This window comes from Epinephelus fuscoguttatus, linkage group LG11, assembly GCF_011397635.1.
Source record: "Epinephelus fuscoguttatus linkage group LG11, E.fuscoguttatus.final_Chr_v1".
Lineage (NCBI taxonomy): Eukaryota > Metazoa > Chordata > Actinopteri > Perciformes > Serranidae > Epinephelus > Epinephelus fuscoguttatus.
In genome coordinates, this window is record NC_064762.1 from 17,907,217 (window position 1) to 17,922,014 (window position 14,798).

At 39.4% G+C, this 14,798-nt stretch overlaps 1 protein-coding gene across 1 annotated transcript in view; it reads right to left on the minus strand.

The window, feature by feature from the left end:
- adgb (androglobin) overlaps positions 1-14,798 on the minus strand; it is a 79,356-nt gene that overhangs the window by 63,023 nt on the left and 1,535 nt on the right. Inside the window, exons 4-7 of the mRNA XM_049589388.1 lie at positions 12,819-12,890; positions 12,398-12,574; positions 5,390-5,529; positions 1,013-1,099 (exon numbers count right to left, since the gene is read on the minus strand). Of these exons, the coding sequence (XP_049445345.1) occupies positions 1,013-1,099; positions 5,390-5,529; positions 12,398-12,574; positions 12,819-12,890 (476 nt within the window). The remainder of the gene's footprint in view (positions 1-1,012; positions 1,100-5,389; positions 5,530-12,397; positions 12,575-12,818; positions 12,891-14,798) is intronic.

Sequence of the window (14,798 nt, forward strand, 5' to 3'; positions counted from 1 at the left end):
CCCAAGTACTGTTCCAATTCAAAGTCCGCATCCAGCCAAGTACAGTCCAAATGCCCGGATGTGAACTTGCTCTGCCCGTTCCATCAGGAATGCACTGGGAGGTGACCTGTGTGGACTTTTGACAGCCAGGTATCCCAGAATGCATTTCTCACAGACCAGCGGCAATGGCAGCCGTCTTTGGGAGTTTGTACTCCCGAGTCGAACTTGCCAGGTCCGAACTCCCAAGTGTGCAAGTCCGAACTTAAAAAATAGGATATAAACTAGACAGCATTCATTTTTATTTTTCCAGCCAAAATATTGGTAGAAATAGTTCTTTTTTTGTTAACAGCAGTAGATGTTGTAAGTAAAATCCTATACATGTGTGGGTGTATGTGTGTGTATATGTGTGTGTGTGTGTGTGTGTGTGTGTGTGTGTGTGTGTGTGTCACGAATCAATCTGAAAGACAAACACGGTCATGCTCAGTGCCTGTACGTGTTGATAGACTCCCCAGGCGACCCACTAACAGCAGCTAACCTGCTGAGCTAGAGAGAATAACACTCCCCAGCTCCACTCCAAAACACTGTTGCCCCATTAAAGTTCCATCACTGACAAGCTGAGATTCTCCACTGCACACTGCCTCTCCTCCCCCTTTATTATATACCTCCTTGTTTCCATTTTAGACCTCAATCATTTTCTCCCAAAGTGTGACTTTCCATACTATAGTACACAGATACACTTCCGTCTCTCGTTGCTACGGTATACTTTATAAAATAGCACACATGAGAGGGGGGAAAAGCTTATCAGAATGTGTGAGTGCATTTAGGGCCACAGCCTTTATTGTGATGAACTACCAGATTAAATAGTCTCTTTGATTCTCACTGTTTTTTTTCCAGAGAGGGAAAAAAATAAAAGCAAAGGGAGAGAATGTCAACCTCATTAAAAAGACACAATCAATGGGTATACTTATGGATAACATTTAGAACAAGAGATGCAGAAGACAGGTAGAGTAGAGAAGACGAATGAAGACCTTACTTTATAGGGCTGATTTCTGGGATCCAGCCAGTGAGGGTGTGGATAAAGGTGAACTCGCCCACCTCTCCGAAGACCTCTGACACTACACTGAGAAACAAACACAAAAAACCAAATGAGCAACAAACCAGAGACCCGGTTCATAGAGGTATTGGCACTATTCTCAAATGGAACTTGTGAGTTCATGGTTTCAATATGGGAAATCGTACACAATATGCTTGGCTTTCAAGTGGTTTAACCCTCAAATGCTGTTGCTAGGCAACTGATAACAGTTTCTCTTGTTTTCTGTCCTCATTTTAGCATCATGTTTAGGGAGGATACCAGTGAAGGCAATAAAAGGTAACTGACATCCGTGACCTTCACCATATTTAAAATATTTTGTGTCTGTGACTGCATGATCATAAAATATGCATAATGCATAAAATTGACTCTTTTTGTGGTTTCGGTAGATTGGTGAACATGATGACATTTCAGGCATCATCACAAGTATGTCAACAAGTCACCAGAACTGTTAAGTGTAAAACAACAATTACTGTCTGTGTGACTGAAAGTCAAGGATACAGGTTCATCTTATGTTACACATTTTTATATTTGTTGAACGTGTATTGCACATTTGAAAGGTAAGTTCAGTATTTTCAACCTGGACCCTATTTTCCCATGTTTTTGTGTCTAAGTGACTAATGGGGACAACAAGTTTTGAAAGGGGTCCAGTATTGAGCGAGACTGCTGCAGCCAGCAGCACCAGAATTGGCTGCAATGCAAACAACAATGCCCGTTTGCAGCATCAGTATAGTCCACTAAGGCCACCGCACAAAGTGTTTAAGCAACTGGAGGCAGCTTTCCGTTTCTGCACTTTAGGCGCAACTCAGAGTTGAAAAGTGCTCAACATCATCTCCGCTTTTTTCCCCATTGTCCAATCAGATGATTTAAGAGGTCAGCCTTCTGTGGTAGTCAGGACAACAAGTTTACAGTTGGCAAACAATGGAGGAGAAACTTGTGGTGCCAAGTCGCTCGGCAGGGCCAAAGGACTCCCTGCAGTTAGTATTCATTTTTGATATGCTAGGCCCAACGACAGACAGCAGGTTGTCAAACTGCCCCTGAATCATCGTTAAATACGCCTGGAAACAGCCATCGTGGAGGAGAAGCTCCTGGACCAACTGGTGGTACTGGTTTCCCTGTTCCCAACAAACTACTTACTGACACCCTCTCACCCTCAACCAGAGCTACAGAAAGTAGCCTCTGCCTGCCTGGCATTCAGTTTAAAAAAAAAAAAAAAAAACATTGCATTTTACAACAGGCAAAATGCCATCTGTGTGATCAGGGCCTCACAGCTTTTTGCCACTAACAGGCTCAGATTGTTATTACAAGCATCTGACAAGTTCTGGAGCAGATGCCCACAGAGATAGACCTTTTTGTCAAAGAGTTGAGAACCTTTTTGTTTGACCAAGAACAGCCCCAAAAATCACTATCACCAAACCAACCAGACTCCGTATAAACAAACAGACATTTTAGCGTGTATAGAGCCAGAATATTTTCACATCTAACTGGGTAAATTAATGGTTTATTTCAACCAAACCAGAGTTGGTGAAGACAAACTGGGATTGTTTATCTGAGTTTTACGTTGTTTCTTTGAATTAACTGAGTTTTACAATGATAACATGACTGTTTATGAAGTCTGGTGAGGTTGGCGATGGTGATTTTGGGGTTGTGTCTGGTTTTAAAAAAGGATCTTACCCTTAAAAAAAAGTCTCTTTCTGTAGGGATCATTTCTGTGATATTCTCAGACTGAACAAAACTAGCACTTTTAGCAGACAGCAATTAACGGTGCAAACATGGCCCAGATAGTTACATTGCAGCCTGTCCTGCAATTTCAAAAACTGTTGTTTCCATTAGTCACTCAGACACAAACAAATGAGAAAATAGGGTCCAGGTTGAAAAACACCGAACATACCCTTTAAGTCTCTAGAACCGATTTTGCTGAATGAGCGTGTATGTATCCCTAGCACACAATTCTCTGTTGAAACAGATGGCTACAGTGGCTCTAATTGGTCCTCTTGGGATCCTGTGGCCAACCTGTCCAGTCAACAGTCAAGATACCCGAGGAAGTGAAATCAATACAACTTGATCAGTAAAGCCACAGCCCATAACCACTACAAAAATGCTACTCAGCGCCAAATAATGAAGCCTTCAAATTCATCTTTTTATTGTAAAAAGGCTTCTCTGAAGAGCCCCAGAAGACACCTGGGCAAAGTTTGGGACTAGTTCAGTGTGAAGAACTTTCACTACAGTTCATAAATGATTCATCAGGAGAGAGGGCTCCTTTGTTTCCTGTTTCAGATGAAACATTTATGTCTCGACCTTCTGTGGACACTGGAACAGCCACCTTTACACACGCCATGCTGCCCCATCACAGACACGCACACTGCCTGTCTGTCACCAAAGTCAAGACAGCCCAAGGCAGAGATTAGGTCAGATGAAGGTTTGGCTAAGTCAGCAAAAGGCACTCTGTGGGGGTTCTTGTGCATAGCTGTGTGTGTGTGAGATTTAAACAGGTAAGTGTACTTCGTTATGTTCAGTGTGTATGTACATGTCAACCAGAGAATCAATCTTCTGAACCCTGATTTCCCCTCAATTTCTCTTTGATTAACTTTAAAGTAAAGCATACTCTGTACAGTACACTAACAGAGGGGGCCCATATTCAATATTCTATTTTTTCACAGATGCACCAGTATATGAAATGGAGAAATTCTAGGTGTATTGTGCATCATTTTACAAACATTTCCTTCATTTTAAAATAAAGTTCAATGATCATATTTACTGTAAACACGTGCAACTGTAGGAGAGACCAAGGAACAGATTGCTGTGGGTAAGAGCAAAACAGAGGGGATTTAATTCATATTGCAGCCCAATATTCACAAATGTGTCATGTTTTTAAATGAGTTTACCTTTAATGTGTTGTATTGCAATCGCAAATTGGCTCTGTGAAAAAAACATGTCCCTCTTCATCTTCCTTCTGCCTCTAATGGCATTTGCTAGAATCAGACCGCATGCAAAGCAACAACAACCAATCAGTGCCGGGGTGTCTCTAAAGTGTCTGTTTATCATTTTAATCCCTCCGTGAAATGTGGTCAAATTGTCTACTAGGCAGCTCTGATAAAATATGCTTCAAGATTCTGTCACTGCATTGCCTGTATCTCACCTCAAATGTTTTAAGTAACATACTTTAGTGTACTGTTTAGCTGTAGAATGAGAAACTTTGTTTCAGTTGTTATTACCTGACCTGCTTAGGCCTCCACAGTCAATATGTGGAACCTTTGATACAGTTTCTGTACCCCTATGTTAACCTTTGGGGTACCCCTCCTACAAAGGGGTGTCCCCCGCCTTACCTCTTCTCTTTTGCTGTTGTACTCTGTGGTAAGCAACATTGCTCTCGTAGTAATTTCTGTGTTTTAGCGCTGTTTATACGCTAATGTTTCAGCCTAAATTTATTGTGTCATAACGTGTTCCTATGTCACTTAATTTGTGTAGGGGCTCAAGTTATATAGGCATGATTGTTTTTACCTCTTGCTGTAAGATATATTTTCTGTGTTTAATTGCACTGAATTGAATATAACATGGGACTGCCATTTTTGCTGTTGTACTCCATGGGAGAAAGGGTCAAGCTGAACGTTCGGAATTCACGCAGGATTTTGTTTTTGGTAAGGAATTATCAGGCATTAAGTTGTCAGGAATAAGCGGAGATCACCTCCAAAAGATATCCACAGTTTGGGCCTCTTCATATCAACACAACGCAGACAACATTAGAGTCCACTGGTTACACATACAGTGCACTAAAATGAGAAACAGGCAATACAGTAACACAACCTTGGTTGTTTTCATTAACATGCCGTAAGGTCATTAAAGTGCTACTAGTCAGCTAAGTAGGCTTGTTTAGTGCGAATATAGGGACATTTCAGCTAGAATAATAAAAACTATTTTTTAGTAAAAGTTACAAACTACAGTTTAAACGTCCTTGATCTGGCAGGGTTAAACTGTTTTTAAAAATCAGTTAGTAGATTCAATGTTCTGCCTTCATTTTGTTTATTACAAATACTGGTGAATCACTGTCTGTATTCACTGAAATTCAATAGTCAAAAGTACCACCCTGTGTACTGCTTTGCTTGAACAGGGTTAATGTCCTGTGGTAGTATAAATGTGTGCATAGTGTGTAGTGTTTATTGTTATAGTAGTGTTATTAGAGTCAGCTTTGTGGGTATAAACTTAGAAGAAGCGTGAGTCTGTTCTTAAACCCTCTTACTTTAAGATTATAAGCACCTTTTCTTAACTCTCCAAAGCAGCACAGAGATGCTTTTTCAGAGATTCTGTTGGAACGTTACTCACTTGGTGTTGGCCACTTTAATGAGAGCCTTAGCCAACAGCATGGGCCACAGCTCTGACTGACAGGTGGAGGCAGGGAGAAGCAGGTTGTTTTCTTCATCAAATGGCATAGAATCATCTATTGTTATCTTCCTCCAACAACCCTACAAGCAAGCAAGGAAGGCACAGTGAGTGAAGATATGGTGCAACAATCAGTGCACCTCAAACAGCAGTTCTGCTCAGATTCCTTGAGAGTTCCCTGAAAGTGAATTCTGTGACTTGAATGCTTGTCTGAACTTTCAGCTTTTTTACTAAACACTCAACAAAATGTGGTGGGGGGAGACAGCTTCAGTTAAAGGTAAGAAGAGGAGCTGGTGGTGTGATTGGCCATGACTAAAACCAGCCCCTGACACATCTACTGCTGATGTAAAAAATGTGTCCTGCCATTTCAGAATGTGCCACAGCTGTGACTCAGATCATCACAATAAGCACCAAAAGTGGAATTATACACCGCTGTTGAAAAGTTTGGAATCATCTGCCATAAAAGCTTGATTCAGAACAGTCAGATAGCTGAGAGGACTACTCTATATTTTTAATGGTCTTTCTACAACCTAAAAAGCATGAAAGTCCTCTTAACAAATAGATGTTATTTTGTATCGAGGGTTTGTAAAAAAGGTAATGTTTTGTTCATGGAGGACAGAATGCTGCACAACGATTCAACCAGACTGACTACTGAGAGAGCAGAAAGCGGCACAGGTATCTCCGAGCAACAGTTCAGTGAGAATAGAAGAAATCTCCAGTTACAGATAAAAGAAACTGTTAGCTTAGTGAGACTAGATATCCTCTGAGATTTTGGATATCACAATGACACATGTGTTGTCTTTTCCTGGTTTTAAAAGCTGCATTACAGTAAAGTGATGCCATTTTTTGAAAATATTGCAAAATCCACATCCAGGTATTTGGTCAAAAATATTGTTACATTGGATTTTCTTGTTTTCACCCAGGCCTAAAGCTTAGCATTAAAATGTGAGCAGATTAATTAAGAACAGGTGTCTGCTTCAGTGCCAAGTGCACAATACAAAGGTTAGTCTGGGGTTAGCACTATTGGCTAACGACTGAGTAGACTGCAGAGGGCCCAAAGAAAAACAACTTCCGAAATTTTTTTTAGTGCAAAACTGCACCATTGTGGTTCAATAATAACTGACAGATGCTTGTGCAATTTTGGAATGAAAAACACATTCATAATCATAATCCGAAGTTCTTTTGGTGAAAATGGTTACAATATATTCTTGAAACAGCCCTTATTGAAGGAAAGAAGAAAAAGATCAGCAGCAGCGTACCTAAAACTAGAGTTGTTCTGATATCATTATCAGTATCAGAAATCCCTTTGTTACTGCCTAAAATGCTGGATATAGCATCAGTAAGTGTGCGAGTCTATGCACGGATCTGACACCACATAATTACTAAACTTTAAAGTAGTTTAACACCCAAATAAAATGACGGTTTTCCCGGTTATAAATTCTTCCTCAACGGTACCCTACACAGGAAGTTGCACTGTGCAACCACTGGCAACCAGAGTTTCAGTGCAGTGCAAAAGAATTAGCAACATGTCAGCAATTTGGCAAGGTTTTACACTGGGAAGTTCCACTAGTAAAAAAGCGACGTGTGCATTCATTCTCTGTATGTATTTGTTTATGTGTTACAAAGGGTTAAATCTGTGCCATGCTGTATAACAATCAAAGCAATTAGAGCCTGATTGATATATCGGTCAGCCTATATTATCGATATATATCGATTATCTATATATCAGTATCTGCGTGTTTAACCTCAAAACACACTGACATAATATTGTCATAATATTATCATTGTTAACCATTTGATGTCATATAAAATATAGAGTTCTGTAATTTCCTGGTTGATCCAGCAGGGGGATTTGACTGCAGACCGTCTCGCAATGTGGTTTGAGGTTGTTTCGAAACACTATACTGTATACATCAACCCCTCCCCTTGTTAAGAGAAAATACAGCTTTACTAAAGAAATGTAACAGTCACCTGACTCATGGTTGAAAACACTGATTAAAAGTCATATTTGTATTCAGGGACCCGTTTCAGAAAACAGGTTTAACAAACTGAGTTTAACCCTGAACTCTGAGTTGAAGAATCTTGAGAGAGAAAACTCTTAGTTTTCGGTTCCAGCACAGCTGATCAGAATCGGTTCAATCAACTCTGAGTTAAGCTTGTGCACGGTGAATGTAAAAATCTTTCATCATTAAAGCTCCGATACTACGATTTACCATGGCAACAGGTCAATAAAAGGCAGAACCGTTACTCCAGTGGACGTAGAAATATTAATGTATGTATATGCAGACGGTGCGCATTTATCTTTAAAGAAGAAAGTCGTCGGCTGAGTCAGAGCAAAGAAAAGTGTCATTAAGTTAACACAATAAAGTTTTATTCATCATTAGGCCATGGGGAACATTGAACTTTAAATATATTTGTACAGCTTTAATCTGACAGTGATAAAACACAGGGACAGCAACTGAAGATGAAAAATACTGTATAGATGAAGATTTAAAATATATATTCATATCAAAGACAAGGGCATGATTGTAACGTCACAATGTGGCCCAGTAATAATGTATTTTGGGGTTAAAATACAGTAGAGTTAAATTTTTAGAATCTATTTGGATCTTTGGTCCAACAGCGTTATGTGTGGCCAAAGATCTTTATGTGGCTTTATGTCAACTACTTTAAACACTGAAATGCTGTTAAAACACATTCAGACTATACACCGTCTATTTAAAAAACTCTGTTTCATTCTGCAGCTGTAGCACGATCCTGTTCATGGGAAATATTATAATATAATCATTATATTATGGGACTCATATTCCATCAGTGCGACCTATTACATTGTGAGTGATAGAGATAATTATTCTCTCATTCCAATTTTTACAACTTAAGTCACAGTAATGAAATTTTCATTTTCAAACCATTTTATTTCTGTGATTTAAACTCAGATTACACATTATGTGCAATAAACGTTTTAGTGGTACTCCTCAAACAGCCTGACAGCTGTCTTGTGTGACGAGTCACTATGTAACCTTTAAAAAAAGAAAAGAACTTCCACCCGTAAAAAGGACATGCAGAGGTTTTATTCTTAGCAGTGGGTGACTCAGTCTCTGAACCCATCATCTATTGTGTGGTGACGATAAAGCATAGGCCTACATATCAGATATGTGTGTAGAGATAAGGGGGGACATAACGCTGTGTGAGGTTTTAATGTGAGGGCAAAAAAAACCAAAAAAAAACGCTGTTTGAAATGACTAACAGCAAAAAAAAAAACATAACTGTGGATAGTCCTGGGTAACAACCTAATATTCAAGCATTTTGATTCTAGGCTCTGTCAGAGGTAGGAGACAGAGAGAAACTCAGAGTTTGCTGAAGAAAACCTGCCAAAGAGCAGGTTAGGTTTACAGAGTCAGTTACCATAGTAACAGACCCAGAGTTTAAGTGGCCTCTCTTTCTGAAATGAAAAAACCCATAGTTTCCCTCATCTCAGGCTTAAGCTAGTTGCAGTTTTCACACAACCCGCTTTCTGAAACAGGGGCCTGAAGCATATAACACAAAACCCAACAAACTACTCACTAGACATTAGTCTAGCACTCGACAGGCACTGATGGGAAATGAAGGCAGTCCTATTGCTACAAGACTTTGGAAGACGGATGAGACGATGGAGCACAGCAGTGTCCTCACAGCTAGTTGTAGCTAGTTTAGTAGTAACTAGTTTGTGAAAGTAATTGCTGGAAAATTAAGAAACAATGACCACTTCTTTTCACTTTTCAGTAGAACTCTAATATAACTGGTGTCCCTTAAAAATCATAAAGCAAATACCCAAGTGCAATCACCTTTTGCAAAATTTGGAAATCAATGAGGGTTTGTTCAAACATCACCAAACTCAGTGGACTTTTTTTGGATTAAGCCATGAAAGCATGTCCCCAAAATGTTTTTTGCAGTTGACCAATTGGAAGTGACACTGTTTCCAAAAAAAGAGTAAGCCCAGTAGAGATTTGGATGTTAATGAATGAGCACCTGTCATAAAATCTGTTGTTTATCTATAATACAGCCGTCCTAAACTGTCAAAGGTCTTGATTTTACCCAGCTTTCAAGTTTTAAAGGTCAATGCTGGCTTGAATCCCAACGTTGCTGCTTGCAGCTATATTTATTTATCTATTTTTCTAAAACAATGGTATCGCATCTGCACTCAATATTGGCTGATACACGTTGGCTAAAGAGATCATGTATGGGTTTCACATTTCAACACCTCTCCTAGCATTAGCTTCCTTATGCTTGCATCTTAGCATCCTGTTCGGTGTCAGGGCTTGTTACATGCTGTCTCTGGTGTGGTCTGTCTACTGGCCGTCTGGGGGAGTTTCACACTGCTCGTAAGAAAAAGCAGCACAGGCAGTTGATAATCTGACTGACTGTTCGCAGCTGTGCCTCTCTTTATCTATCAGAGCAGTGTGCTGAAGCAATGCAAGCCTATATACAGTGTGGGCGGCACATTTTTTTTTCTTTCTTGTTCTTCCACTTTCTTGTCAAACCATCGCCCCGAGGAGGAGCTAGATGTGTTCGCAGATGGGGTAAAATAAAGTGCGAAAGGGCAAGTTAGAGGAGAGAGGAAGAAAGGCAGGAAAGCAGAGACAGAGTTGTCGGATGGTGGAGAGCAGGGTGAGAAAATGAGGAATGGAATATTCACAGCAGCGTGAAGGAGGAAAAAAAGATTGGCGTGGAACAATAAAGGAATATCTGAGCAGGGGAGAAAAGGAGTAGCCCATGAGAAAGAGCAGGCGAGGAAACGGGAAGGGGGTTGGGGGCTGGGTGCTTAATGCCATCTCAACAACCATCTGTTAGCGTGCTATGGTTGGCACGGGGACTGCTGCCTACAACCGTGTCATGCTTGTTTGTCAAGGCAAGAGTCACAGTGTTACAGAACACAATCGTTTTTAGCTCTGTCTTTTTTCACTCCTTCACTGACCCAAATTGTTGTGCTGGAAGAAGTTCCCTTTCTAAAATGACACAATGATGTAGTGTCCACTACTTAAGAGATCTGTGGCAAGCAACATACAGTATATACTGAAACTCTGCAACTTCAAACTGCATCCCAATACAGTGACGGCCTTTATTTAGAGGCAAATATCTGTAACATCTTTACACTTGCACAGAATCAATATGAATGACCTCTGAGGGTCGTGCCTGCTCCCATGGTCTCTCATAGATACCCAACTTGAGCCTTGCTCTCTGAGAAGCAGTTGACTCCTGTTAAGCCTTATCTATTCATCAGGGAATGTATGGAGCCCCACCACTTTGGGCACAGTCGTGAGACTGATTGATCTGAGCTGTGAGTGGATAAGGCTCTCTCGTCCCCTCCCCCCTTCAACCCTCCAGTCCATCCGCATTCCCCTCTCATCTGCTGCCTCCTATGAGGTCTGCTGAACAATACAATGCAATCTTATATCATCCATCGCCTCAAGTGTGCCTGTAAAATGTGATTAACAAGGCATTGAGAAGCAATGAATTCATCTGTGAGAATTTTTGAGTTTACTAAAAACTACATTTTTAGTATTAGTAATACATATTAGTATATAATATAAGCTTTACAAAAAAAATATTTCATTTTTTATTTCTCTGTATCTTCTTTAAAAACTCTTTTCCATCTGGTGTGTGTAATCTGTGGTGTTGCTAGGTATGTGTCCTCTGTCCCTGACACATTAAAATCTGTAAGGATGCAATAACCTCACTATTCACACGTCTGGGGAGAAGCACTATTGTTTTACCCGATAATGCCACATTGTGAACATCAAATCCATGTTAAAGTCATAGAAACAGTGGCGTTACATGACTTTAGTTTTTTTGAAAGTATTTCTCATGTCACATAAACCACTGAGAGAAAAATTTTTGGATATTATTATCATACTGTTGGCCTGGCTGACTGGCTGACTGGGTGCCTGGCAAGGTGGCGACGTCAGCAGCATGACACAGATGTATAAGGAACCGACGGTAGACAATAACCGTGTATTTTTTGGGCTCATTAAATGTAGCCAAATTCACAGATACCGGTATGTTAGATATTACAACAGACATTCCTGTAATCGTACATTGCCAACGTGTGCTGTGACAGCAGATACTGTACGGACTCATGTCGATGATGACCTGATGGTGCTTTACCATCCAGGAGATGTGCAGTGTTGAAGAAATATTTTCACTGGCAATCACATTTTCCTATGCTCACAAGGGGTGTGGGAAAAAAAAACAATACAGCATAGTATTGAGATATATTTGTGTGTCAACATTGTATTGTTACATTTTTTTTATTATATAAATGATTAACATAACAAATAAAAATCAAACTTTAGGCAGCCTACTTGAATAATATAATCAGTTGCTTTTTCAGTCCACTAGATACATTTTGCTGCTGCTGCAAAAAAGCAGTTTTAAACAGGTAATATATATTGCAATATATTCTATCGCAATACTCAGTATACTGCAACATGTTTAAAATCACTATAATATTGTATCGTGACTTAAGTATTGTGATGATATCATATCGTGGAGCCTCCGGTGATTCCCAGCCCAAATACTCATGTGCACATTTATCATACAGACAAGATCCTGTTTTGTTCAAGTGTCAACAAGTTAAAGGAAAACATAAAACTTTTCTCAGTAAAACAGTGAATAAGCATATTTTTAAAAATGTTGAACTATTAAATTTATACGATGGCTTATTTCATTTTTCATGAATTATCACGTATTATAATCATTTGTCACATCTGATTTAACTCATACTGGACAGATGATGTTGGTTGTTGTTTAATTTTCAGATTCAGTGTCAGCATACATGAATAACAATAATAAGAACCATTTAACATCATACACAAGGTTTTGACATGCTTGATGTAAACATAATGTATGCTTTTCAAATAAAGTTTATTAAAAAAAAATAGTAGTCTATGTATGTGTGTGCTTCAAGCTCACCATCCAATAGAGTCTGACCACGTATTTCCCGTAGCTGTTGTAGAGCGGCAGATGACCTTTCACCACCTTACACAGCGAGTAGATGTGCTCCCAAGGCCTCCAACCATCTTGCTCTCTAAATGTGCCATTATGAAGCGTCCAAACAATATAGATCTCGCTGATGATCCACCTCATTAGCTTCATCGAAGACGGGGGGGAGAAAGTAATTATGAGTTTAACTACCAACAGATCTTTAAATCTATTGGCTGAGTCCTCAATTATCTGACCTATCATTCATAAAATCAGTAGGGTATTGCATCACCCCAGTGTAATTCATTGCTGTCCGTCAAACATCACCCTGACTGACATCTAAATTAAACTACCCAAGTGCTAATCAATAGTCAGTGGGAAAAAGTAGAGAGTAATGGTTAAGAAAACTAACCTCACTGCAAATCAGATGATCGTTGGGGGTGATAAGGTCAAAGGTCCTTTGATTTTCAACAACAGTGAGATCCTAAAATGAAGCAGAACATTGTTTTCATTGCATGCACAGATTCAGAGTCATTCATTATAATAACACAGTGATCAACCAGCTTTTAAAAATGGCTATCAGATGTCATCTTTTTAAAATGGACATGAATTTGTAACCTACTTACTGTTTCTCTGCTCATCCTATGACCCAAACTGGTCTAACCTCACAATGATACTCCCAAGAATGTGTCTGCAGTGAATAGTTCACTACCAAGTTAATAGATTCTGCCATGTCACTAATTAAATATGAATTAATGGGTCAGGTGATGATGAGTGAGGTCAGCTGCAGGTCAACGGAGGTTGTGTTTTCTCCCATCGTAACAGCAACTCTATGTGAGAGCCAAACTTTTAATTATTATTAATAACACAGGCTTTTATACAGACTGGTACACACTGATGAAAAGAGAGTTTCACAGTGGAGCCGTTGCCTGCATCTACACGACTGATTGCTTTTGTGATTAGCCCATGTTCCTCGTGTATGAAATTAATGAAATGCTTTTGACATCTTGAGTGAAAAGGCAGCTCGTGACCTGGCAAGGACTAATTCAAAAAGCAGGAAGCTGTCGGTAATTGCTCAATACTGCACTGAGAGAGGGGTACAAGAAAAATGGAGTGATGCAATTAAAACTTCATTGGAGGCGACTAGAGAGCAGATTTCCTTAACTACATTTCACACTGTGTGGCAAAGAAATACACTTGTTAATACATGTAATGGCTGCAACCAACAGTCAATTAGCCTGTCAACTGTTCATTTTTTTAATAGATTATGCTTATAGTCCATGCACACCCATGTAGCAGGGGTGTGCCATATCAACTCGTTCACTGGTATAATAAATATCTTGTGAAAACTTCATATTGTGACACTTATTGTCGTCATACTGTTACCCACAGCAACAAAAAGCATGGCTGAAAGCAAAATTATTAGCGACTCCGCGGTGGTTCCCAAAAAGAGGAGCAGCTTCAGTAGTGTGGAATAAACTGTGGCGTCCTGAATGTTTTACGAACAGCCCCGGACTTTTCAGGCTCTTAGCGAGTTACCGCTCAGAGGGAACTCATTCAGCGGCTCCTCCAGCAGCAGCACAGTGTCTCTCCCTCTCCCCTCTCGCTGTGCGCACACAGGAGTCAGTGTCATCTAGTGATTTGGTCATAAACCTTTGGTAATGTAAACCTATGTGGCGCTCGTGGCTCTACAAAAAACTACATACATCTGAATGTTAAATTGTTATGGTGTCATAACAGCCTGTCACAGGTTACAGCGTGATGATTAGAGGAGAAATGATCAAAAAAAAAAATCACCTGTTGATTTATATATATATGCAGATCCTAGAGTACATTGTTTTTGTATTTGGGGACTGTTTAAACATGTAATTTGTGGCAGATTTTATTTTGTTGAGCTATTAATATTGTATACAGAACATGAATCTCACTCTGAGTTACTGTTGTTGTTGTTGTTGTTGTTGTTTACAAACTAAAGAAATAAAAGATAATTTTGGTTTAGTTTTTACTGAATATTTAAGGGCAAACTGTAAAAATATATCACTTATTTTGTTGCAATTGTATGCTCTTTTTTTCCTCACTAATTTGTCATATAGTCAAGAATATCGTTATCACAAAAATACCCTGAAATATTGTGATTAAAAATGTGTTATTTTAGGGCCATATCACACTACCATGTAGTCTACTAGTCATTTGGTCTACAAATGATAAATACAGAAAAATGATCACAAAAGGTTACAGTAAGCAAATATTGTATTAGAATTTATCATTTTTCTGACCTACAATCCGAAAAAAAAAAAAAAAATGTATTCAATTCACAGGGATATGAGCAGGAGGAAATAACTATCACTTATATGTGTACACCAGCACGACACATACGCCAGCTCCTGTTCAT